A 26188-nucleotide genomic window follows, 5' to 3' on the forward strand; every position below is an offset into this window, starting at 1 on the left:
TGGGGGCCTGCAGCTCAGCTCACGCTGGCTCCTCCACAGCTCTGATTCAGGTCCCCGGTGCAGCTCCCCAGTGGACACAGACAGTGGCAACATCCAGGGCGGCCCAAACCAGTGCCCAGAGAAAACCTGTAAGTCACAGTGGTAGGGTTGTGGGCGGTGCCACGGGACACAGACCACACCCCATGCTTGTGGGTGGGGCCCCGTCACCTCACCCTGGGCCTGCTCCTGGTGGTAGCCTTGGGGTTTACGTGACACCTCAGGACTGGAGTCTGCCCTGTGCCCTGCTGCGCACCAGCTCTCGCAATGGGGGTGGGGGCAGCAGGTGAGCCACCTCCAACTCTGCACCAGCCCTCCTCCCTCAGCGCTGCTTCCTAGGCCCGCAGGCTGGATTTGCCCTGAGTGGCTATCACTCCCCCCAGTCAGACAGGTCAGATGCCTCACAAGGCAGACAGGAGGCCGTGCACCCCGAGGCCTGTCCAGGAGTCTGGGTCCCTGCGGGTCCCTGGGCCCTGAAGACTGAGTAGGGGATCCTGGACACACTGCCCCAGGCCCCTACGCCTCAGGCTCTTCCCTCGTAGTACCCAGGATACGGTGATTTTTCTTGCCCCTGGGTGCACACGCACGTGGCAGGAGTGTGCGAGGCAGCGTTTTTGTCCCAACAACTTTGCAGACAAACTCCTGTATGTTCTAGACTGGCTCCTGCAGCTCAGGTCATCTGTGCGCTAGCCCCTCTGCTGTCACGTCCTAGCCTCTTTTCTTGCAGCCTGCCCAGCTCCCCCAAGTGCCTGGAACACGTGTGCGCCCAGGAAGGCACCCCCGGTAGCCTCCAGCAGCAGGTACACTGGGGCCTTGGACAGAGAGGATGTCGAGCAAGGCGCAGGTGGCATCCGGGAGGGGGTCTTCAGCCAGGAGACTCCCCCACGGGCCACGGAGGCCATCCCTCGAAGGTGAGGAGGGTGGGTGGGCCAGGGCACAGCGTGACCACAACCAGGGAGGGCCCAGGGGTGGGCAGGAAACTGGACGTTCCTCGGGGGTCTGTGGGCCTGTGGCTTCCCTGAGCTGCGGGAGGAGCATGGCCTTTGAGTCAGTTGTCCTCAAGCGCGTGGACGTTGCCTGTGGCTTTTCTTCGTGTGAACACCAGTTCCTAGAAGTGAGCCTGCCTCGTGCAGCCGGCCTGGAAACATGTTCGGCTCTGGCAATGGGAGGGATGGCACAGGCGTCCTCACTGTACTGGGGAGTCGAGGTCACAGGTGGGCAAAGGCAGGAGGTCCTGGCTCCCTCAGCCTGCCCCGGAACACAAGGGCCAACTGGGGAGGAGACGGGACATGGAGGGCCAGCCCAGGGCTCCCAGCAAAGCTTGGGAGGAGATGGGGTCAGCCGAAACGCACAAGGACAGACACTTGGTGAGGCGGTGTGTTTGGAACCCAGCATAGCCACTCCAGAGGGCAGGAGCTGGGGCTTGGTGCTCCAGGCCACCTTCTGGACTCCTCCAGCCTCTCACATCCTTGGGCACATGGGGTAGGCAGCACTGGCCTAGCCCCTTTAACCAGAGCCCATGTCTGCACACAGGGCTGACCACACACCCAGCATGCCACTGGACTCTGCGCCCTGGGGCCCCACATACAACTCCCCCGCTACTGCAGACGTGGCCACCATCCCAGCTGAGGCTACACCCCCCGCAGCAGCTGAAGTGGCCGCTCTGGCCACCTCCACTGCACTGGCCGTAGTGGCCCCCTCAGGGCCCATTGTGGCAGTCACCACGGTGGCCCCCTTGGAGACAAAGAACAGGTGAGCACGGGGGGCTGCCCTGCTGGCCTGAGGCCCCAGGCTAGAGCAGCTGAGGGAAGGCCCCAGCCCTGCCTCTCTTCCCGCAGGAAGACAGAGGCGCCGCCACCAGCAGGAGCCACCGCGAATGGCCCTGTGTGACGCTGCTGCCACCAGGCCCTGGCGCCACCAAGCAAGAAAACTACCTGGTGATGCAACTTGTCTTTTTTAATTTAATTTAATTTAATTTTGAAATAAATGCTGCATCGGTAGAGCGGCAGTGGAACCGTCAAAGGCCCGGCTCGCGTCCTCCTGCCACAGCCCAGCGCGGCCTGTCTTTGCAGCGGCTCCGCCCACACAGCAATAAAGCTCGCCGCCTGGCGCTGCCTGTGGGCCTGGGCCGGGCACTGCGGAGGCAAGGAGCCACCAGGCAAGGCCACACGTGCTGGCGCCGGGACTCGATGGACGTGGTGGATGTGGCTTCCACCCGGGGCTCTGTTTTTACTGTTTTTTAACGAATGCAGGAAGAGCCACATTTTTGCACTTTGTCGTCCCGTAGCAGCGGGCGGCTGGTCCCCTAGCTCAGGCCCCCTCCCACCTTGGCGGGAGGGGGTTATGTGCCTGGGATGGGGAGACCCTCCAAATGCACTTGGGCACCAGGGTGTGGGGACGTGAACCTGGGCTCTGGGATTTGGCTGCCTTAAAACCCGCCCTCACAGCCTGGTGGAGCGGCAGAGCCAGCGGCGTGCGCGTCAGGTGGGCAGGACCAGAGGGCTGGGATGATGCCACAATGCTGGGTGGGGCCCCCCTGGGGGCCAAGGTCCTGCGCTTATGTTGTGTTAACTTGACAGGCATCCAGCCCCAGCTCCAATAAACAAACAGCTGTGTCGTTCCTACTGCGCAAACCCATTTACTGGTGGATCGGGGACCCACGAGCCTCTGCCCCCAGCACCTTTTTGCCCCCCCCCCCCCCGCAACCTGTGGTCCTCTGGGAGGGGCATGCTGTGCCAGGTCTCCCTCCAACCACAGGACAGACCCAACCAAACCCCTCACCCTTCCCCCTCAAGTGTCTCAACATGAAGGACAGGCAGGGGCTGGGGAGGGGGGGATACAGGAAAGCTGCTACCCCAGGGACACTCAGTGGCCACGGGGGCCATTTGAGGCTTCAGGCTCCCACAAGGGCGGGGGTACATGGTGGGTAGGTAGCACACGATGAGTCTCAGATGTGGGGTCTTGGCACCACTGAGCCGGCACCTGGGACCCAATGGCATCACCTCCTAGGTCACCATGCCCCTGCCCACCCCATGACTCGCTGGCATCTGCCCCAGGTCAGGCTCTGGCCCGTGGGTTGGCCACTCAGGTGGCAGAGAAACTGTGACACACCCCCCCCCCCCCCCCGGAGACAGACATCAGTGGTGAGTCCCACTGCCTCAAGGACACAAGTCCTGTGCCCACTTTCCCTCCCCGTGTGACCTCCCTCTGGGGCCACTATCTCCTCCTCTCGGCCTCCCCCTGCCCAAAGCCCCAAACTGGGGGCTGCTGAGGACAAGCAGAACCACCCCACCACCCCTGGGGCCCTGGCGCTCAGAGGCCGCCTGTAGCCAGGATGAGGCAGGTGTCGACAGGTGGAGCCATGTGGTCCGTTAGTTCTCTTTATAGACTCTCGTTCTGGGGACAGGTGCTGCTGGCCAGCCGGGGCCAGCGAGGTTCTGGGCAGGGACTATTTACATGCCCCGAGGGGCTGTACCATGGCTGCCCACCGCCAGGCCCGCCAATAAGTTAAGTCTGTTGAGCCAGGCAGGGGGGCACTGTACAAACTCAAGTGCTGGGAGCTTGGGCCTCAATACTGTCAGGGCCAGGGGTCTGTAAACATAGCTGGGCGGCCCTGTCCCACCCCCACCCCCCCGCAGTGGTCTGTGACACGAAGTGCCAGTCAGGCGGGTGGGGGGTCAGGCGTCTGACAGACAGCTCTGGATCCGGTCGACCCACTGCTGGGCTGAGGGCACGTCCTGGGCACAGAAGTTGTAAACGCGGCGTGTCGTCTTCACCTGGGGAAGGTGGGTCATGACTCCACGGCACGCGGAGCCCCTGCCCTGCACACCTGCTCACAAGACCCAGCCCCCAGCCCATGCTCACGTCAAAGAAGGCCTTCTCATCCACGGTCTTGGGGGCACCCATGGTGGGTGTGCCAGGAGCGACAGACTCCACCTCAGCCAGGTCGATGACGCCCTTGCACTCTGTGTCCACCCGGTGGTCGTAATAGCGCAGCTGCTCGGGGCAGGGGGAGGGGTGGATCAAGCCAGGCTCAACCCGCACCCGGCCACCACCCTTGGAGGCCACTCACCTGGTGCTTGGTCTTGTCCAGCACAAACCAGCGGGCCTTCCAAGGCTTCATGAAGGCCCCCTTCTTGTACAGGGTGCCCTCATATGACCTGAGTGAGGACCAAGAGGCCATCAGGGCACAGTGTGGCCCCGGAGGCATGAGACGCAGGAGCTGTTCCCGAAGGCCACAGCTGCCAGCCTGAGCTTGGGCAGGGATGGGGGCTGTCCCTGAGAAAGGGGACATGCCCCTCCCATGACCGATGCCGGAGGCGGGTCTTGGAGCAGCAGCCCCCCGCCCCACCTGCTCACTCACCGCTGTGCTGGCCCCACACACCTGTTCTCACTCTCGGCTGTCTGGAACTGGCTATAGAGAGTGCTGGTGCTACGCCGGGCTGCCTGGCGGGAGCCAGACGCTGTGGAACCGCTGCTCTGGTCACTGTCCAGGCTGAGGCTCAGAGTGGAGCCCACAGGCCCCTCCTGTAGGTACACACCCAGCGAGCGGCGGTGGTGCGGCACACTGGACACCAGCAGGGAGCCAGGGAGACCCTGAGGCGGGGAGCCCAGTGTCAGGGCCCAGGACCTCACCTGGGCAACATGCCCCCCACCCTGTTTTCTTCCAGACACCTCTGCCCCTTCCCCTCCCCTGCTCACGCGTCCATCAGGCCGGCCTTCAAGGCGCTGGGCAGCCTTTACCCGGTCCCAAGTGTCCTTCCAGCGCTCGGGGGGTCGGCCCAGCTCTGTCTCCAGCCGCTGCAGCTCCTAGGGGCACAGGACGTGGTCAGAGAACAGGAAGGCCAGCCTAGCCTGGAAGCTGTGCTCACAGGGCTGGACCAGGGAGCCAAGGGAGGAAGCAGGTATCAGCTGGGCATAGAGGCCAAGATAACACACATGCTCTTGACCCTGGCTGGACCACTACCCCACACGGGGGCCCAGCAGATCATGGGCCACGCCCTGCTCACTGGGCATTTCCCTTGGGAAGCTTCTTCCAGACATCGGCAAACACTCCAGAGGCAGCACGCAACAGCCAGGCTTCCAGGTTCCATGTCAGCGAGAGGAGAGGCGGCAATGAACTCCGTGGGGTCAGGCAGTGGAGAGCATGGGGCCTCCCGATGGGACTGTGCACTTGGGGTCAGTGCGGGGACGCCATGAGGTGCCTGAGACCATCTGCCTAACTCCACTTCACCTGCTCAGTGACCCTGAGTCAGCACCATCCCTGTCATCCCTGTCTAGACCCCACCATGCCCTATGTTCCCCCGGGAAGTACACAGGTACTGTGTCAGAAGCCATCATGGTCTGACGCAGGAGAGGCCAGCACCAGCACAGGAGAAGGGCCAAGAAACGAGCTCCTACTTCCAACATGAACTGTCAAAATTCTTAGACTTGGAATTCTGGAATCAGTGGGCACGGCTGCCTGGGACCACCCTCCACTAAACAGAAGTAAGTCTGGGCAGCAACCTGAAGGCATCACAGAGCAGTTGGCTCAGGGAAAGGTCCCAGGGAAAGGTCGAGGACCTGGACCTAGGGGGAGGAAACCCAGAAAGGACAACAGTACCTCTGGGAACTGTGACTGGAAAGCCGGGCATGGCTTTACCAGGCTTATAGGTCTGTGGTCCCCACAGTGAGGGGCTACCTCCAGGTACGAGGGTGAAATGGAAAGGGGCCTGCCTCACAGAAAGGCCCAAATGAAGGATCTGGGCTCACCAGCGCCTGAAGCAAATTACTGCTGGAGGAGAATACTAGCCAAAGACCTGTCTCTGTAGGTTTCCACTTATGATATCAGGTACTCAATGAAAAAAAAAAAAACATGCCCAGAGAAGAAATGATGTGACCCAACAACTAAGAGGAAAAAACAGACAGTAGAAACAGACTTGCCCACACATCTGTCAGTTTGTCGTACTGTGGGGGCCTGAGTGTTGCTGTGATGCTGGAAGCTATGCCAATGGTATTCAGATGCCAGCAGGGTCACCCATGGAGGACAGGTTTCAGCTGAGCTTCCAGACTAAGACAGACTAGGAACAAGGACCTGGCAGTCTACTTCTGAAAAGCATTTGCCAGTGAAAACCTTATGAATAGCAGCAGAACACTGTCTGATATGGTGCTGGAAGATGAGCCCCCCAGGTGGGAAGGCACTCAAAAGATGACTGGGGAAGAGCTGCCTCCTCGAAGTAGAGTCGACCTTAATGATGTGGATGGAGTAAAGCTTTTGGGACCTTCAATTTGCTGATGTGGCATGACTCAAAATGAGAAGAAACAGCTGCAAACATCTGTTAATAATCAGAACATGGAATGTACGAAGTATGAATCTAGGAAAACTAGAAACTGTCAAAAATGAAATGGAACACACATCAATATTCTAGGCATTACTGAGCTGAAATGGACTGGTATTGGCCATTTTGAGTTGGACAATCATATGGTTTCCTATGCTGGGAATGACAACTTGAAGAGGAACGGCGTTCCATTCATTGTCAAAAAGAATATTTCAAGATCTATCCTGCAGTACAGTGCTGTCAATGATAGGATAATATCCATACGCCTACAAGGAAGACCAGTTAATACGACTAACCACTAAGGTCAAAGATGAATTGAAGATTTTTACCAACTTCTGCAGTTTGAAATTGATCAGACATGCAACGAGGATGCACTGATAATTACTGGCAATTAGAATATGAGAGCTGGAAATGAAGAAGGATCAGTAATTGGAAAATACTGGCTTGGTGATATAGAAACAATGCTGGAGATTGCATGACTGAATTTTGCAAGACCAATGACTTCTTCATTACAAATAACTTTTTTCACCAACACAAATAGCAGCTACACACGTGGACCTCGCCAGATGGAATACACAAGAATCAAATCAACTGTATCTGTGGAAAGAGATGATGGAAAAGTTCAGTATCATCAGTCAGAACTAGGACAGGGGCCACCTACGGATCAGACCATCAATTACTCATATGCAAGTTCAAGTTGAAACTGAAGAAAATTAAAACAAGCCCACAAAAGCCAAAGTACAACCTTGAGTGTATCCCACCCGAATTTAGAGACCATCTCAAGAATACTTTTGACATGTTGAACACTAATGACCAAAGACCAGACAAGTTGTGGAAGGACATCATACATAAAGAAAGCAAAAGGTCATTAAAAAGACAGAAGAGAAAGAAGACTTAAATGGATGTCAGAAGAGACTCTGAAACTTGCTCTTGAATGTCGAGTAGTTAAAGCAAAAGGAAAAAATGAACTAAAAGAGCTGAACAGAAGATTTCGAAGGGCGGCTCAAGAAGACAAAGTATTATGATGACATGTGCAAAGACCTGGAGATAGAAACCAAAAGGGAAGAACACACGCAGCATTTCTCCAGCTGTAAGAACTGAAGATTCAAGCCTCAAGTTGCCATACTTGAATAATTCTACAGGGAAAATATTAAAACGACATAGGAAGCATCAAAAGAAGATGGAAGGAATACAGAGAGTCACTATACCAGAAAGAACTGGTTGACGTTCAGCCATTTCAGGAAGTAAGAGATGATTAGGAACCGATGGTACTGAAGGAAGACGTCCAAGCTGCACTGAAGGCGTTGGCGAAAAACAAACCTCCAGGAATTGATGGAATATCAACTGAGATGTTTCAACAAACGGAGGCCCAACTGTGATCCATATTTATGCCTATTTCCAGGACAGGTGACCCAGCTGAATGCAGGAATTATCAATGATTAATATCACATGGCAGCAAAATTTTGCTGAAGATCATTCAAAAACAGCTGCAGCAGTATATCGACAGGGAACTGCCAGAAATTCAGGCCGGTTTCAGAAGAGGACATGGAACCAGGGATATCATTGCTGATGTCAGATGGATCCTGGCTGAAAGCAGAGACTACCAGAAGGATGTTTACTGTGTTTTATTGCCTGTGTTAAGGCATTCAACTGTGTGGATGATAACAAATTATGGATAACATTGCAGACGGTGGGAATTCCGTAACACTTAATTGTGCTCATGAGGAATCTGTACACAGATCAAGAGGCAGTCATTCAAACAGAACAAGAGGATACTGCATGGTTTGAAGTCAGGAAAAGTGTATGTCAGGGTTGTATCCTTTCACCATACCTATTCAATCTGTACACTGAGCAAATAATACGAGAAGCTGGACTATATGAAGAAGAACGGGGCATCAGGATTGGAGGAAGACTCATTAACAATCTGCCTTATACAGATGACGCAACCTTCCTTGCTGAAAGTGAAGAGGACGTGAAGCACTTACTGATGAAGTTCAAAGACCACAGCCTTCAGTATGCATTACACTTCAACATAAAGAAAACAAAAATCCTCACAACTGGACCAATGAGCAACATCATGATAAATGGAGAAAAGACTGAAGTTGTCAAGGATTTCATTTTACTTGGATCCACAAAAACAGCCACGGAAGCAGCAGTCAAGAAGTCAAAAGACACATTGCATTGGGCAAATCAGCTGTAAGAGACCTCTTTAAAGTGCTGAAAAGCAAAGATGTCACCTTGAGGACTAAGGTGTGCCTGACCCAAGCCACGGTGTTTTCAATCAAGTCATATGCATGCGAAAGCTGGACAGTGAATAAGGAAGACCAAAGAACTGGTGCCTTTTAATTGTTGGCGAAGAATGTTGAATATACCACGGACTGCCAAAAGAACGAATAAATCCGTCCTGGAAGAAGCGCGGCCAGAATGCTCCTTAGAAGCAAGGATGGCAAGACTGTGTCTTACATACTTTGGACATGTTGTCAGGAAAGATGCGTCCCTGGAGAAGAACATCATGTTTGGCAGAGTACAGGGTCAGCAAAACAGAGGAAGACCCTCAATGAGGTGGATTGACACAGTGGCTGCAACAATGGGCTCAAGCATAACAACAATTGTGGGCATGGGGCAGGACCGGGCAGTGTTTTGTTCTGTGGTGCATGGGGTCGCTCTGGGTCGGAACCGACTCCACGGCACCTAACAACAACAGAAACAGACTCAGGAGACCATATTATCTGTCAGTAATTTCCAAATAACTTTGGTCAATATGTTCAAAAAATTAAAAGGCAAAACTTAGGCTCTGAAGGAAGAACTCAAACCTATTAAAAGGAACCAGATGAAGTCCTGATGCGTGCTATAACATGAATGTACCTTGAAAACATTGAGTGCAATAAGCCAGTTGCAAAAGGACAAATACTGTGTGATCTCTTATATGAGATAAGCAAATTACAGAAAATAAAGATTAGGAATGGTTACCAGAACGGGGAGAGAGAGGACAGGGGAAGTTTCTGCTTCGGGGACACTGAGTTTACGTCAATGGTGCTGGGTAACTCAGAAAATAGCGGTATCAGTTGCACAGTGTGAAGATCATCATCAGTGTCACTGGATTTTACACACAGAAATGGGTGAATTGGTGGATGTTCTGGTATATATTCACCACAGTTAAAAAAAAAAAAAAAACCTTGAAAAGATCAAGCTGATCCACAGTTCATTAACTGCCTACAAGAAAAAGAACCAAAACTCTTTTAAGAAAGACAACAAAATCCTGACTCTGAACAATGTAGCATCTACAATGTCCAGCTTACAATAAAAAATTAGACAAGAAAAACAGGGAAATGGGACCCAGGAAAAAAGTTTGAAAAGGAAACAGACCCAGAAAAGAAACAGGTGCTGGAATTAACATATAAGAATTAAAATCAGTTTTTATAAACTATATCTCAGGATTTAAGCCATAGACGATTGAGCACTTGGGCAATTTCTACAAAGAATGAAAACTATGAAAAGAAGGAATCAAACAGAAATTCTAGATTGGAAAAACACAGTATCTACAATGAAAAATTCATTAGATGGGCTTAAGAACATATTAAACACAAGAAAGAAGTGAATTGTGAACGTTAATACAAGGCAACAGAAATCAAACTAAATTGCAGAGAAAAACAATAATAAAAAACAGAGCCTTAGTACCTAAGGGACAATATCAAAATCCCAGAAGGAGGGAAAAGGAGAGATTGTGCAGAAAAAATTTGTTTAGAAACAGTGGCCTAAAATATATTAAGTTTGATGAAGACTATCATCTCAAAGATTTAAGGAACTCAAGGAGTCCACGCAGAATAAACAGAAAAACCGCCTCATGGTTGAACTGCTGAAACCAAAGATAAAATCTTAAAAGGCAGTAAAAAAAAAAAGGTGACATTATATACAGCTGACAAGGATGAGAATGAAAGTTGACATCTAATCAGAAACACAGCCAGAGAACAATGAAGTGATACCTTTTCACTCCAGAAAGTAAAAAGATATCAACCTGGAATTCTATATCCAGAGAAAAGACCCTTAAAAAAACGAAGGCAGAATAAAGACACCTTAGGATGCACAAAAGCTGAGGGTATCTGTTAGCTGCAATCCTGGGTTACAGGAGTATTAAAGGTCCTTCCACATGCAGGGAAATAATATACCACCTGGAAACACGGATCTACATGGGATGTATGAAAAATATCAGAAACGGTAAATGTACAAGCCTTTTCCTTTCTTAATTTCTTTAAATCAGGTGAGAGTAACATCACGAAAGATGGCAGGGCAGGAAGCTCCAGGAATTGACGCTTCCACCTAAACAACTAATGAACTGGCAGAAACCGTATCAATCAGCTATATTAGAACTCTGGACACATTTAGGGGAGTGTGATGAAGAGGCTGGTAAATTCTGCTGAATTTTGGTATTTCACAATCATCCCCAACCCCATGGCAGGCAGCTGTGGAGGATTACCCAACCCCTCTGCGGCTTGCTGGTGCCAGGGTGGGTAATAAGGACCTGGTCCTCTAAAAATTAAGGTTGTGTGTTTTGACTGCTGATCACCCTTTTTGACTACTGAGGGGCCAACACAGAGGGTGGCTGTTATTTCAACCTCCAGGAGCTGAAGCAGCTTCCCTCCTTCTTCAAGGCAATTTAAAAAAACAATAGCCTTTTTCCCCCCGTTTCCTTCTTTGGGAGTCAGACATTTAAGGAACTCTCTGTCAGGTCACAGGCTGACCACAGAAAGAACAGAAACTTCAGAGACTACACACAACAGGGAATACACACTTTGGAAAAATATTTAGGAAAACTCACAAAAAAAACAGTTCTAGCCCTCGGCAAGCAAAAGGCAGCAAACCCTGAGTAGGAGACTTAGATTTCCAGAGTTACCAGAAAACTCAGAATGTCTCCTTCTCAACAAAAAATTACAAGACATTCATATGAAAAAAATGAACTTAACAGAAGTCATCCCTGAGGAAGCTGAGATAGTACAGTTATTAGTCAAAGATTTTAAGTCAGCTGTCTTAAACATGTTCAGAGAACTAAGCAAAACGTGGACAAAGAACTAAAGGAAGTCAAGAAAAAGCTGTCTGGGCAATGTGACAATACAGGCAGTCCCTGGGTTACGAACGTCCGACTTACGGACAATTCATACTTGCCCTTTAATCTTATGTAAATTTGCCCTCACTTTGAAATGAATGAACCAACCCCTACTCGCAATAAATTCTTCATCACAGTCACCTTCAACTGCTGCACGTGGAGCTTTTAAATCACTGAAAAGGCTTCACACATTTTCTTGCACTGAAGTTAAGGCTAAATAAGAACCACATCCACTTGTTCTGACTTACCTACAGATTCGACTTAAAGACACAGTTAGGAACAGGTCTCGTTTCTAACCCAGGGACTGCCTGTATCAATGAAAATAATTTATAGAAAAATTAAATCCAAAATTCTGGAGTTAAAAAGTACAAAAACCGAAATGAAAAGCTCACTAGAGGGTTTTTACTTCTAGTAATTAACCCAAAAAACCCACTGCCATCAAGTCGATTCCAACTCATAGCGACCCTATAGGACAGAGCAGAACTGCCCCATAGAGTTTCCAAGGAGCGCCTGGTGGATCTGAACTGCTGACCTCTTGGTTAGCAGCTGTAGCTCTTAACCACTAGTGATTAGAACAGGGAAAAACATCAGCAAACCTAAAGACAATTGAAATTATCTCACCTGAGGAGGAGAAAAACAAATAAGGAAAAATAAACAGATTCACCATCAGGCTTAATTAACATGCACACATTATAGAGTCCCAGAAAGAAGAGGCAGAAAAAATATTCAAGGAAATAATGACCAAAAAGTTACCAAAATTTGACCTTGAATACATACTACCTGGATTTAGAGACCATCTCGAGAATAGATGTGACACACAGTGAACACTAACGACTGAAGACCAAAAGAGTTGTGTGATGACATCAACGACATCACACATGGAGAAAGTAAAAGGTCATTAAAAAGACAAGAAAGGAAAAGACGAAAATGGATGTCAGAAGAGACTCTGAAACTTGTTCTTAAGTGCAGAATAGCTAAAGTGGGACAAATGATGAAGCAAAACAGCTGAAGAGATTTCAAAGGGTGGCAAGAAGATGAAGTACTATGATGAACTATGCCAAGACCTGGAGTTAGAAAACCAAAAGAGAAGAACACAATTTGCATTCCTTAAACTGAACGAACAAGAAAAATTTCAAGCTTCAAGTTGCAATACTGAAGGGTTCAGTGGACAAAAACCGGATGCAGGAATCATCAAGAGAAGATAGTGGTGGCAGCTGAACAACACGATGAACATATGTAAGGCCACTGAACTGCACATCTGAAAACTGTGGAAATGACAAATGTCTTATCATCTGTATATTTACCACTATTTATCTGTATATTTAAAATACCAATCAAATGTGAAGGACCACCGGCCTGGGGGCCATCTGTATCATTCGGCCCAACACAGTTCATCATAAAGACAAAGTTCTCCATCCTACTTTGGTGAGCAGCAGCTGGGGTCTTGAGGGCTTGCGAGTGGCCATCTAAGATACAACTGTTGGTCTTTTACCATCTGGAACAAAGGAGAGTGAAGACAACTAAAGACTCAAGGGAACAAATAGTCCAGAGGACTAATGGACCACATGAATCACAGACCACATGACCTTAAGACCAGAAGAACAAGATGGTGTGCAGCTACACTACCGACTGCTCTGTGATCACAACAGAGGGTCCCGGACAAAGCAGGAGAAAAATCATAGAACAACGAAAAAAAACAAGACTTACTGGTCTGACAGACCGGAGGAACCCCCGCGACTGTGGCCTTAAGACACCCTTCTGAATAGGAACTGAAGCCATTCCTGGAAACCACCTTTTAGCCAAACCATAGACAGGCCCATAAAATAAACAATAACACTCAAAAGGAATGTGCTCCTTGGAACAATCAATTAAACAAGATCAAAAGGACGACACTTGCCCAAAAGCAAAGATGAGATGGTAGGAATGGGTACAAAATCAGGACAAATGGATACGGGGAACCTAGGATGAAAATGGGGAGAGTGCAGACACATTGTGGGGAAAGAAATCAATGTCATGGAACTCTTTATGTACAACCTATTTGGGAAACTAATTTACTGTGTAAACTTTCACCTAATGTGTGCACGCACATGCACACACACACACATAAAAAAAGGTCGGGGGCGGGGGAGAAGATGAAGGGAATACAGAGAGTCACGGTACCAAAAAGAACTGGTTCATGTTCAACCATTTCAGGAGGCAGCACATGATCCACCACCACTGGTACCGAGGGAGGAAGGCCGAGCTGCGCTGAAGGCACTGGGGAAAGACAAGGCTCCGGAGTAACGGAATTCCAATGGAGATGTTTCCACAAACAGGTGCAGCACCGGGAAAGCTCACCTGCCTGTGTCAAGGAACCCGGAAGACGGCCACCTGGCCCCTCTACTGGAAGGGATCCATATTCACGCCCATTCCAAAGAAAAGTTGTAAAACGCAATGTGGCAAGTCCTGGATATCATTCATATCACATGCTAGCAAAATTCTGCTGGAGGTAGTTCCAAAACAACCGCAGCTGCAGACTGAAAGGGACCCTCCGGCAGTTCCGAAGGGAAGAGGACATGGACAAGGCTGTCACGGCTGATGTCTGACTGATCTTGGCCAAAGCCAGAGAGTAACAGAAGGATGTTTACCTGTGTTTTAACGACTACAGGAAGGCATTCAACTGTGTGGATCAAATGATGTATACCATTATGAAGAATGGGAATTCCAGAACACCTAAGTGTGCTCATGCAGAACTGATACATGGATCAAGAGCCAGTCGTTCCAACAGAACAAGGGAATACTGCATAGTTCCAGGCTGGAAAAGGTATACAACAGGGTTGTATCCTTTTACTTACTTATTCAGTCTGTGTGTTGAACAAATAATCCAAAAAGCTGGACTGTATGAAGAACACAGCATCAGGACTGGAGAAAAACTCAATTAACAACCTGCAATATGCAAATGACACAATCTTGCTTGTAGAAAGTGAAGACAACTCGAAGCACTTACTGATGAAGGTCAAAGACTACAGCCTTCTTTATGTGTTACACTTGAACATAAAGAAAATGAAAAGCCTCACGACAGGACCGATAAACAACAGCATGATAAATGGAGAAGAAATGGAAATGTCAACAATTTCATTCTTGAATCAACAACAAACACCATGGAAGCAGTAGTCAACAAATCAAATGACATACTGCATTGGATAAATCTGCGGCAGAAGACCTCTTAAACTTTTAAAAAGCAAACATGTCACCTGGATGACTCAGGTGCTCATGACCTAAGCCATGGTTTTTTCAGCCACCTCATACACATGTGACATGTCTGTCAGTTCATCGTACTGTGGGGGCCTGCGTGTTGCTGTGATGCTGGAAGCTATGCCACCAGTATTCAGATACCAGCAGGGTCACCCATGGCAGACACGTTTCAGCTGAGCTTCCAGACTCAGACAGACTAGAAAGAAGGACCTGGCAGCCTACTTCTGCAAAGAATTAGCCAGTGAAAACCTTAAGAATAGAAGCAGCACACTGATACAGTGCTGGGAGATGAACCCCCCAGGTTGGAAGGCACTCAGGAGACAGCTGCCTCCTCAAAGTGGAGTCAACCTTAACTACGTGGATGACGCTTTCGGGACCTTCATTTGCTGATGTGACACAACTCAAAATGAGAAGAAACAGCTGCAGACATCCATTAATAATCGGAACAAGGGATGTACAAAGTATGAATCTAGGAAAACTGGAAATCTTCAAAAAATGAAATGGAACGCATACACATCGATATTCTAGACATTAGTGAGCTGAAGTGGACTGGTATGGGCCACTTTGAATTGGACAGTCATATGGTCTACTATGCCAGGAATGACAGCTTGAAGAGGAATGGTGTTGGATTCATCGTCAAAAAGAACATTTCAAGATCAATCCTGAAGTACAACTCTGTCAGCAATAGGATATCTATATGCCTACAAGGAAAACCAGTTAATTCGACTATTATCCAAATTTACACACCAGCCACTAAGGCCGCAGATGAAGAAACTGAAGATTTTTACCAACTCCTGCAGTCTGAAATTGATCAAACATGCAATCAGGATGCACCGATAATTACTGGAGATTGGAATGTGAAAGCTGGAAACAAAGACGAAGAATCATCGGTAGTTGGAAAATACGGCCTTGGTGATAGAAACAATGCCGGAGATCCCATGACTGAATTTTGCAAGACCAACGACTTCTTCATTGCAAATACCTTTCTTCACCACATAAATGGCAACTATACACACGTGGACTTCACCAGATGGAATACACAGGAATCAAACTGACTACATCTGTGGAAAGAGACGACAGGGAAAGCTCAGTATCATCGGTCAGAACAAGGCCAGGGGCTGATTGCAGAAGAGACCATGAATTGCTCATACGCAAGTTCAAGTTGAAATTGAAGAAAATTAGAACAAGCCCACAAGAGCCAAAGTACAACCTTGAGTATATCCCACCTGAATTTAGAGACCATCTAAAGAACAGATTTGACGCGTTGAACACTAATGACCAAGGACCAGACAAGTTGTGGAATGACATCACGGACATCATACATGAAGAAAGCAAGAGGTCGTTAAAAAGAAAGGAAAGAAAGAAAAGACCAAAATAGATGTCAGAAGAGACTCTCAAACTTGCTCTTGAATGTCGAGTAGTTAAAGCGAAGGAAAGAAACAATGAAGTTAAAGAACTGAACAGAAGATTTCGAAGGGCGGCTTCAGAAGACAAAGTATCATAATGATATGTGCAAAGAGCTGGAGATAGAAAACCAAAAGGGACGAACACGCTCGGCATTTCTCAAGCTGAAGGAACTGAAGAAAAAATTCAAGTCTCGAGTTGCAGTAGTGAAGGATTCTATGGGGAAAATATTAAACAACGCAGGAAGCATCAAAAGAAGATGGAAAGAATACACAGAGTCATTGTACCAAAAAGAATCAGCTGATGTTGAACCCTTTCAAGAGGCGGCATATGATCAGGAACCGATGGTACTGAAGGAAGAAGTCCAAGCTGCTCTGAAGGCATTGGCGAAAAACAAGGCTCCAGGAATTGATGGAATATCAATTAAGATGTTTCAACAAACAGATGCAGTGCAGGAGGTGCTCACACGTCTATCCCAAGAAATATGGAAGACAGCTTCCTGGCCAACTGACTGGAAGAGATCCACATTTATGCCTATTCCCAAGAAAGGTGATCCAACCGAATGTGGAAATTATAGAACAGTATCATTACTATCACACGCAAGCAAAATTCTGCTGAAGATCATTCAAAAACGGCTGCAGCTGTATATCAACAGGGAACTGCCAGAAATTCAAGGTGGATTCAGAAGAAGACCTGGAACCAGGGATATCATTGCTGATGTCAGAGGGATCCTGGCTGAAAGCAGAGAATACCAGAAGGATGTTTACCTGTGTTTTATTGATTAAGCAAAGGCATTTGACTGTGTGGATCATAACAGACTATGGATAACACTGCCAAGAATGGGAATTCCAAAATAATTAATTGTGCTCATGAGGAACCTTTACATAGACCATGAGGCAGTTGTTCAAACAGAACAAGGGGACACTGTGCAGTTTAAAGTCAGGAAGGGTGTGCATCAGGGTTGTATTCTTTCTCCATACCTATTTAATCTGTATGTTGAGCAAATAATACGAGAAGGTGGACTATATGAAGAAGAATGGGGCATCAGGATTGGACGAAGACTTACGCAGATGACACAACCTTGCTTGCTGAAAATGAAGAGGACTTGAAGCACTTACTAATGAAGATCAAAGACCACAGCCTTCAGTATGGACTGCACCTCAACATAAAGAAAACAAAAATCCTCACAGCTGGACCAATGAGCAACATCATGATAAACAGAGAAAAGACTGAAGTTGTCAAGGATTTCATTTTACTTGGATCCACAATCAATGGCCATGGAAACAGCAGTCAAGAAATCAAAAGAGGCACTGCATTGGGTAAATCTGCTGCAAATGACCTCTTCAAAGTGTTGAAGAACAAAGATGTCACCCTGAAGACTAAGGTGTGCCTAACCCAAGCCATGGCATTTTCAATCGCATCATATGCATGTGAAAGGTGGACAATGAATAAGGAAGACTGAAGAAGAATTGACGCCTTTGAATTGTGGTGTTGGTGAAGAACATTGAATATACCGTGGACTGCCAGAAGAATGAACAAATCTGTCTTGGAAGAAGTACAACCAGAATGCTCCTTAGAAGCAAGGATGGTGAGACTGTCTTAGATACTTTGAACATGTTGTCAGGAGGCATCACCCGAGTAAAGGACATTATGCTTGGTAAAGTACAGGGTCAGCGGAAAAGAGGAAGACCCTCGACGAGATGGACTGACACAGTGGCTGCAACAATGGGCTCAAGCACAACGATTGTGCGCATGGCGCAGGACCCAGCACTGTTTTGTTTTGTGGTACACGGGGCCACTCTGAGTCGGAGCTGACTCGATGGGACCTAACAACAATAACCACCACCAGTAAATAATAAAACAAAGATATAATTCAAAGCTAAACAAGGTAGATAAAATGGAATATTTTAAAAATACTCAGGTATTAAAAAAGACAGAAAAGGAATAAAGAATCAGAAAATGAATGGAACGAATAGAAAAGAAAAAGTAAGATGCTAAACGTAAACCCCACCACATCAGCAATTACCTTCAATATAAATGGACCAAAACTTCAGTAAAAGACGTTAAGTTGTCAGACCTGACAAAGAGAGTTGACCATGGGTCGTGCACGTGGTCTGCAAATGGCTGCTAACCTAAAAGCTGGCCTTTTCTGTGCGCCCAGCAGCTCCATGGAAGAAGGGTCTGGCAAACCACTTCCATAAAAGATTACAACCAAGAAAACCCTATGAAGCAGCTGTACTCTGTAACACATGGGGAAGCCACAAGTCAAGGACGAACTTGACAGCAGCTAACAACAACAACATGATACAAAGAAGGCCCAGCTAACAGCTGAATACAAGAAAATCACTTTAAACATAAAGACAGATTCATTATATGTGAAAAGTGTTTAACAGACGATATGCCACGCACACACTAATCATAGGACACTCGAGTGACATGTTAGTATCTCACTAAGCAGATTCTAAGACAAGTGCCACCAGAGATGAAAACCATGACCACATGCTCCCCAAACCCTGAATGGTGACAGGTGCCTTCAGGCAGACCCCATGCAGGTTACCTCCTTCACACCTTACCACCTTGCAGGCAGGAATCAACGTCCCACTTTCCACATGTGATGTTCGGATACTCTCAGACCACATGGCTACCCAGTGAGAATGGCAGGGGTAGGGGCAAGAGGGGCCTGGATGTCCATCCCACATCCCAGGCCCACCGTACATCCCGTCCTGAAAGGGTATCATGCCAGCGAAGGACCCAGGCAAGCAGCTCTCCCTTAGGGTGGGTGCGGAAGGATGCTGGGAGGGAGGCAGAATGCACTCCTGGGACACTGTCTCCCCTTAAGGCTGACCCCACAGCACACCCACATTGCTAAAAGCACTGCCTGAGGCATTCAGAGCCATGTCAAGGAGGCACATGCATGACATACTTCCCAGAGCAAAGAGGGTATCAGGACATCAGGGGCTTGTGACCACCACCCACAGTCACCATGGTCTGCAAACACCCCAGCAGTGTGGGGCAGGGCTGGCGGGGTGGAGGAACCACAGCCACCCCAGGCCAATAGACAACTCACCCTAACCCCCAGGACATGCTCACCATCTGCACACATAGACACAATGTATACGCATGGACCCAGGCACGTGTACACACCCGCATATACGTTCATATGTATACACCTGTTCATGTATGCACACGTGGATACACGCGTACACAGATGTGGGGGCACACACATACACACACATGCTCCAGAAAACACACCTCCAGGAGGCGTGAGATGGCATCAGGCTGGGCCCGGGGACGGCTGTCATAGCAGGGCCACACCACACGGCGCCTGCTCTGGGGGGCTCCACCGTCGGGCCGCTCTTCCTCGGGGGGCTCAGGGGGGCCCTGTGCCAGTTCCCAGTCATAGGGGGGGCCCTCGGCCAGGGTCTCCTCTGTGTAGAAGTCCCACACCTTCAGGTTGGACACGTTGCTGTAGGGGCGCAGGACCTGGGGGGGGCCAAACATTGAGGATGGGCCAGGCAGGTGCCACTCCATCCCACCCCTGGCTCTGTGCTGACCTCTGTGTCCTCTGGCGCATACATGTAGTTGTAGAACACGGGCGTCTTCTTGCTCAGGCGGTCCACGTACTCCCAAACAGACCTGCAGGCCTGTGGGCCCCTCCGTTCCCCCTTCTCCTCGTACAGCAGGCCTGTGGGGGCACAGCGCTGAGCCCGGCCCACCCAGCCCCGCCGCCCCATCTCCGCCCCGTAGCCCCCTTACCCAGCTCAATGCGCTCGTAGTCTGAGTCAAGCAAGAAGGTCCGGAATCGGCGGGACACGTGGTGGTAGCTGAGGAACTTGAGGTAGAACTGGCTGAACTCAAACTCCATGGGGAACTGTAGGTGGACCTTCAGCACCAGCACCACACGGTCAGAGGCCACTGGGTCAGGGCCCCTGCTTACAGCTCCCCATGGCCGCCCCGCAGCCTCCCTACCTGGTGTACACAATCCAGGAACTGCAGGAAGATGGGCGTGAAGCCGCTGCTCTGCCCGGCCAGAGTGTGGGCCCCACGGTGGCTGAAGCGATGGCCAAAGGACAGCCACTCCTTCTCCACCAGCAGCCGGAAGCCCTCCAGGGTGCGATAGAACGGGTCTGAGAGCAGCTGCACCAGCGACACCACCTGCCAGCCCTGCTCGTGAGGACGGTGGCCGCCCACGCCCCGTGCCCCCTCATCCCGTAGCCCCCTCATCCAAGCGTCCTCCTGCGCACCTGGGTGGTGATGTCCCAGCCATCCTCCAGGCTCACTAGGACCGAGGAGCCTGAGTCCAGCAGCTCCACCACCAGCACCGATACCTGCAGCAGCTTGTGGATCTAAAGAGATGGCACAGCTCTGTGACCACCTCCTTTCAACTCCTTGTCCATGTGAATCCAGAACCCACCCCTGTTCCTGCTCTGCCCAAGACCACCCTCTCACCACCTCCTAGCTGGCCTCCCATGGTCCCTTACACGGGCAGCACTGTGCAGGGCGCCCTGCCCTACCTGCCGGCCTGTGAGCTGAGCCAAGGTCAGCCTGTGTGGCCCAATAGTTCCGGGAAGCCTTCTGACCCCACCCCACCCAGGCTGCCTGGCACCTCGCCTGGCAGGGTGCGTATGGCTGCTCTGGGCTGACCAAGGAACAGCTGTCCCAGCACGCACCTGTCTTTGGGGCCTGTTCCCCAGCGGGCACCACCGGTACACAGTCCCACCCCCTCAGACAGAGCGCAGGGGCCCCACGGGGGCAAAGACCTCATGATTCAAAGCCCAGTGCCCTGGTGAACCCCTGCATGGGTCACTAGGACACTGGGTCCAACAGGCTGCTGCTGACGCCACACCAAGGTCTGTCCAGCCCAGCCTGTCCCCACCTGCCTGTGCCTTCCCGCTCCACAACCCCAGCAGCCCCACCACAGGTCGGATGGGGTCGTTGGAGGGGGCGCCCACCTCCCCCCATCCTGGGGGCCACGTTGTCAAAGAAGCAAACCAAGACCCCTGCTCCCCCTACCTGTCTGGGGACTGTCACTGCCCCTCCTCCCTCCGGCCCTCCCCTGCACCCTGAGGGCCACGAGACCTGGCTCAGCCACTCCGAGTCCTCCAAGGAGCGCAGGTAGGAGGCTGGGCCGGGTTCGGCAGCTGGGCAGCCTGGGACACAGGCCTTCAGCAGCTTCTTGAAGCTCGCCTTCACCTGCCGCACCTCGAACACCTCGATGGGGACCAGCTCCCACTGTTGCAGAGGGTCTGGCCGCACGCCCTGCAGGGGGTCGCACGAGGAAGTGAGGCCCCGCTCCCCCATGTCTGCCCTACAACCTGCCCCATGTCCCAGGGCCCACCCCTCCATGCCCACCCACCCTACCCCAAACCCTAGGGCCCACCCTCCGTGCCCACCCCACCACCCCAAACCCCAGAGCCCACCCCTCCATACCCACCCCGTATCCCGTGCCCTAGGACCCACTCCCCACATGCCTACCCCTTTCTCCCCGGCCCTGTGCCTGCCCGGCCCCATCCATTACCTTGAACTGTGCTTTGTCCCCAATGATATAGAGGGCTGCACGCTGGGGCCGCAGGAAACCCGGGTCAGGGGGCGCCCCATTGGGCTGGGGGGGGCCCAGTACATCTCTCCCTGCTAGCCGGGAGCCCACATCCACACTGATACCACTGCCACTGCGCCCGCTGGCCCGTATGCTGCCCCACTTCCCTGCGGAATCAGAAACAGGTGAGCGCGGGTGGGGTGCGGGCACCACTTACCTGAGGCTGGCTGAGTTCCCGGGGCGGGTGGGTAGGGAGGAGAGGTGCTGAGACTGAGGAACTAGGCCAGTGCCTGCATTAGTGAGGGGCTGTTAGTGCTGCTGGGAGCAGGCAGGCCAGGGCCCTGGGAGATCGGTGACATGGCCCCTCACAAGGGGCAGTTAGTGCCAGTGAGTGGAGTGAGAATGCAGTGCCGCGCCGCGAGGGGCGGTTAGTGCCTAGCAACAGGCCTGGCTGCGTGGCCTAGTACGGTACCTCGGGGTGCGGTCCGTCTGGAGACCAAGGCCGCCATGGGGTTGGACAGCGTGGTGACCCTGGCTCGGGGACTGGGCACTGGGGGCAAGCAGAGAGAAGGTTCAGCCTGCCCAGGCACCCAGCCAGGGGTCTTAAGGGCTAAGGGGTACAAGGCTGGCTCCCACCACATGCTGCCCTGCCAACCCAGCAGCAGAGGTCCGCGCCAAGACTCTCAGGAGTAGTAAAAGGCACTGTCCCAGGGCGCAAGGAGGGCAGGCCTGTGTCTCCCCTGGGCCTGCACTCTCCATGTTGACCCCACTTGTAGCAGCTCCAGCCTCTCCTCCTTTCTCCAACCCCGCCTCCTGTCTCCTGACTCAGGGTACACACGGCCTCACATGAAAGGAGCCAGGCAAGACTGGCCTGGAGCTTCCAGAAGCCCCGAAGCCCCAAGCGGGGCTTGGCCACAGGCACAGATGGACCACCCACAGCACAGCCCCGTCCAGGTGCTCTGCCCACCCATGGGGGCCCAGAGACCCTCCCCAGGCTCTCCCACCTTCACAGAGGAGTGTGAGGTCAAACCAGGGCAGAGTGGGGGGGGTCTCACTGCCCACTGCCCGTTACCGTGAGCCAAGCATGGGGCCACCTAACGCTAATGACACTGCAGCAGGCGCCGCTGTCCCTTCACAGGTAAGGACACTTGTGAAACGGCAAAATCCGGACTTGAGTCCTGACACCCACGTGCTAGTGATATAGGATGAGTGCAGACAACCAGTCGAATACTCAGGAAACAGCAAGGGAAAGATGGGCACTGGGGCAGATCAGCAAGTCAGCAAAGGTCACGGAGGCCCATCGACACCTACTGACCTCTACCGGGAGGCTCAAGGCCCCTCACCGGGAGAGGTCTGAGGTGACATGATCTCTGCCACTGGGGCAGGGTGCCTCACAAGGAATGACCCCTGAGGTGATCTCTGCTAAAAAGATCACAGTACCTCACTGGAAATGACCCCAGAGATTAATACTGGCCTCAACTACGGGATCAGGAAGCCTCACGGGGAGTGACCCAAGGCACCCTTTACCATAAACGTGAGAGCACCTCACCAGAAGTGACTCCTGAGGTGACAGTGACCTCAACTATGGGGGTCAGAGCACCTCACCAGGAGTGACCTAAGGTAATCTCTACCATGGGGTCAGGATGCCTCACCAGGAGTGACCTAAGGTGACCTCTACCACTGTGTCAGGGTGCCTCAACCAGGAGTGACCCGAGGCGACCTCTACCACTGGGTCAGGGCCCCTCACCAGGAGTGACCTGAGGTGACCTGTACCACAGGGTCAGGGTGCCTCATCAGGAGTGACCTGAGGGGACCTCTACCACTGGGTCAGGGCCCCTCACCAGGAGTGACCTGAGGTGACCTCTACCGTGGGGTCAGGGCGCCTCACCAGGAGTGACCTGAGGCGACCTCTACCACGGGGTCAGGGCCCCTCACCAGGAGTGACCTGAGGCGACGTCTACCATGGGGTCAGGGCCCCTCACCGGGAGTGACCTGAGGCGACCTCTACCACGGGGTCAGGGCCCCTCACCGGGAGTGACCTGAGGTGACCTCTCCCATGGGGTCGGGGTGCCTCACCAGGTGTGAGGTGAGGTAGTGGTGGCATCACTCAGCAGTGTGCACCTGGACAACTCTACGCTGTGTTTAAACCGCTTGTTCCTCAAAAACCCCTGTGGGACGGGGACTGTTGTCACACGCTACAGAGAGAGACAGCGGCTTGGCGGGGTGGGCCAGCCATGTGGGACATGGCGCACCCACAGGTGCGGCTCTCAGCCTGGCATTCACAGACACGAGACACCCAAACACAGGTGTCAAGAGCAAGCTGGGTAGAGGCCCTGGCTCAGAGGACCCATGTGGCTGGGACACAAACTCAGGGCCCATGTGCTGGAGTGGAAGGAGTGTGAGTCCACACCCCAGACCCCGAGGAGTCCCTGCCTGTGGATCAGGTGCAAGAGGAGACATGAGGGGGAGATAGGGTGGAGAGACAAGGGTGACTTGGAGAGGTGCCTGGCCTTAGTGAGCACGGTGGGGGAGGAGGAAGAGGAGAGGAGAGGGAGCACAGAAGGAGGAAAAGGGGAAGGGGAGGAGAAAGGGAGAGGGGGAGGGGAAGACAAGGGAAGGAGAAAGGAGAGGAGAAGGAGGGAGGAAGGATGGGCAAAGAAGAGAGGAGGGAAAAAGAGAGATGAGGAGGGGAGAGGAAAAAGAGGGGAGGAGGGGGAGGAGGGACTAGGGGAGGAGCAAGGAGGGAGGAGAGGGAGGAGGGAGGAGGAGGAGGACTACAGGCAGACACCAGCCTCTGTACCACCCATGCCGCCTCCCTACAGAACCCCCGAGCAGTCCTTGGCCACGTGGCGGCTTCTCCCACCTGAAACCTCGCCGTCCACTGAGTTGGTTCGCCTGTCACCCCTCTGGACCTGACCCACACCCACATGCAGAGCTAGCCCACAGTGGGTGTACAAAAGCACCACTCTCAGTGTCTACTAAGCACCAACAATGTGCCCTGGGCGGTGGAACCCCTCGGTGCAGAGGCACCTGCATAAGGTGATATGCAGTGCCAGGGCCCAGCCAAGTAGATAGGACAGAGATAAGGGGACCCTCCCTGGCTGAGGTGGCATAAGCAGACAGTAGGCAGAGGAGGAGCTGCCTACCTCCCCAGGAAGCATGCCAAGATGGCTGAGGAACGCAGAGGCCAGCTCAGGAGCTTGGCTGAGCAACGGGGTAGGGAGGCCCAAGCAGGGCTCAGCATACTTCCCTGGCACTGGATAAGCTTCACACCCCTCTCCCCCACACCCTGGCCAAGTGCACTTCTGTCCCTCCTGCCCGCCCCACCCTGCCCCCCACCCCAAGGAGCCCTCACCGTGGCTGCCCAGTTGGGCAGAGGAGAAGCCGCTGAGGGTGTTGCGTCCTGAGGCATCAGCATAGCGGGGCATGGAGCTGACCACAGCCTGCAGGTACTGCTCCTGCTCCAGGCTGCTTGAGTCTGCCTGGGACTGGCCTGCAGGGGAAGGGGTGCTGGGTGAGGTGCAGAGCCAGACCAGGGCCCACCCAGTGCCCATAGTTGGGGAGAAGATAACAGGAAGGAGGGGGAGAGGTGGAGAGAAGAAAAGGGGGGGGGGCGGGTGCAGCGGCAGCGGACCTGGTGATGGCGCGTTCTGCGCCTTGAAGAGGCCGACGACGCCCTTCCCATGCAGGCCCCCGGAGCGCAGCAGCACAGCCCGGGAGCGGCCGCTGCGCCAGCACACCACAGGGAAGCGGTTCTGGCGGTAGCAGCGAGAAACACGCTGCAGAGCATTGTCCTGGATGCTCTGGGGCACAATCAGCAGCCCAGGGTAGCTGCCAGGAGTTGGGTCATTAGTTGGCGCACCTGACCCCACCGCATACCCCAGCTCACCACCACCCAGGCCAGAAACACTTGTGAAGACCCTGCCCTCTAAGGCCCCCACCCTGCAGCCTCTGCCCATGTGGCAGCTGACCTGCGACAGATGGCATACATGCGGTTCACCGGGGAGACGCGGAAGGGCTCGGACTTGGCCCGGCTCAGGCTGCTGCTGAGCGTCCCCAGGCCTAGTCGCTGGTAGTCACGGCAGCATGCCCGCTCTACCAGGCTGCTCATGGTCATGCGGTCCGAGGGCTTCAGGGCTGACGTGGGGGTCAGGGTGCTGGGCTCGAGCTCATCCGAGACTGAGGGTATAGGACACGGGGTTGGCACTGGGGACCACCTGGCCCTCCACACAGGGTCGGCACCAGGGACCGCCTGGCGCTCCATACGGGGTCGGCACCAGGGACCGCATGGCCCTCCACACAGGATCGGCACCTGGCTGCCTTCCCCCGCCCCCCAGCCTCACCTGAGATCTCGTCGTCCTGGTCCTCCGGCGGGGGCTGGCTCCGGTGCTCCCAGTGGGGGGGGTTGTACTTCTTCCGAGTGACATACTGCCTGCCGATGGTCTTCTTGGCGTTCTTCACCAGGTTCCGGGACAGAGCTCTGGAGGAAATTGGGTCAACGTGGTGAATGAGACAGACGCGTTCTTGTACGCTGGGCCCTGGGGGCAGCCAGGGCAGGAC

The 26188-nt window shown here is 52.4% G+C and overlaps 2 protein-coding genes across 10 annotated transcripts in view; one reads left to right on the forward strand and one right to left on the reverse strand.

Moving 5' to 3' along the window:
* PPP6R2 (protein phosphatase 6 regulatory subunit 2) overlaps positions 1 to 2656 on the forward strand; it is a 91557-nt gene extending 88901 nt beyond the window's left edge. For 7 of the 8 annotated variants that reach the window (XM_049884760.1, XM_049884761.1, XM_049884759.1 and 4 more), the window contains 4 exons: positions 40 to 128; positions 764 to 947; positions 1570 to 1788; positions 1875 to 2656. In XM_049884760.1, the coding sequence (XP_049740717.1) occupies positions 40 to 128; positions 764 to 947; positions 1570 to 1788; positions 1875 to 1926 (544 nt within the window). In that variant the 3' untranslated portion in view covers positions 1927 to 2656. Of the gene's footprint in view, positions 1 to 39; positions 129 to 763; positions 948 to 1141; positions 1251 to 1569; positions 1789 to 1874 lie in introns of those variants that run through there. The other variant, XR_007517461.1, reaches the window with a different exon arrangement.
* Positions 2657 to 3238: 582 nt separating this feature from the next.
* Positions 3239 to 26188, reverse strand: part of SBF1 (SET binding factor 1) — a 39616-nt gene continuing 16666 nt past the window's right edge. Inside the window, exons 25-41 of one of the 2 annotated variants that reach the window (XM_049884757.1) lie at positions 25972 to 26108; positions 25600 to 25807; positions 25263 to 25459; positions 24984 to 25121; positions 22101 to 22178; positions 21611 to 21795; positions 21172 to 21351; positions 20337 to 20438; positions 20062 to 20247; positions 19849 to 19975; positions 19647 to 19777; positions 19345 to 19575; positions 4738 to 4845; positions 4421 to 4632; positions 4109 to 4196; positions 3901 to 4032; positions 3239 to 3812 (exon numbers count right to left, since the gene is read on the reverse strand). In XM_049884757.1, the coding sequence (XP_049740714.1) occupies positions 3714 to 3812; positions 3901 to 4032; positions 4109 to 4196; positions 4421 to 4632; positions 4738 to 4845; positions 19345 to 19575; positions 19647 to 19777; positions 19849 to 19975; positions 20062 to 20247; positions 20337 to 20438; positions 21172 to 21351; positions 21611 to 21795; positions 22101 to 22178; positions 24984 to 25121; positions 25263 to 25459; positions 25600 to 25807; positions 25972 to 26108 (2539 nt within the window). In that variant the 3' untranslated portion in view covers positions 3239 to 3713. The remainder of the gene's footprint in view (positions 3813 to 3900; positions 4033 to 4108; positions 4197 to 4420; positions 4633 to 4737; positions 4846 to 19344; positions 19576 to 19646; positions 19778 to 19848; positions 19976 to 20061; positions 20248 to 20336; positions 20439 to 21171; positions 21352 to 21610; positions 21796 to 22100; positions 22179 to 24983; positions 25122 to 25262; positions 25460 to 25599; positions 25808 to 25971; positions 26109 to 26188) is intronic. The other variant, XM_049884758.1, reaches the window with a different exon arrangement.

Source organism: Elephas maximus, chromosome 4, assembly GCF_024166365.1.
Source record: "Elephas maximus indicus isolate mEleMax1 chromosome 4, mEleMax1 primary haplotype, whole genome shotgun sequence".
NCBI classification, from domain to species: Eukaryota; Metazoa; Chordata; class Mammalia; order Proboscidea; family Elephantidae; genus Elephas; species Elephas maximus.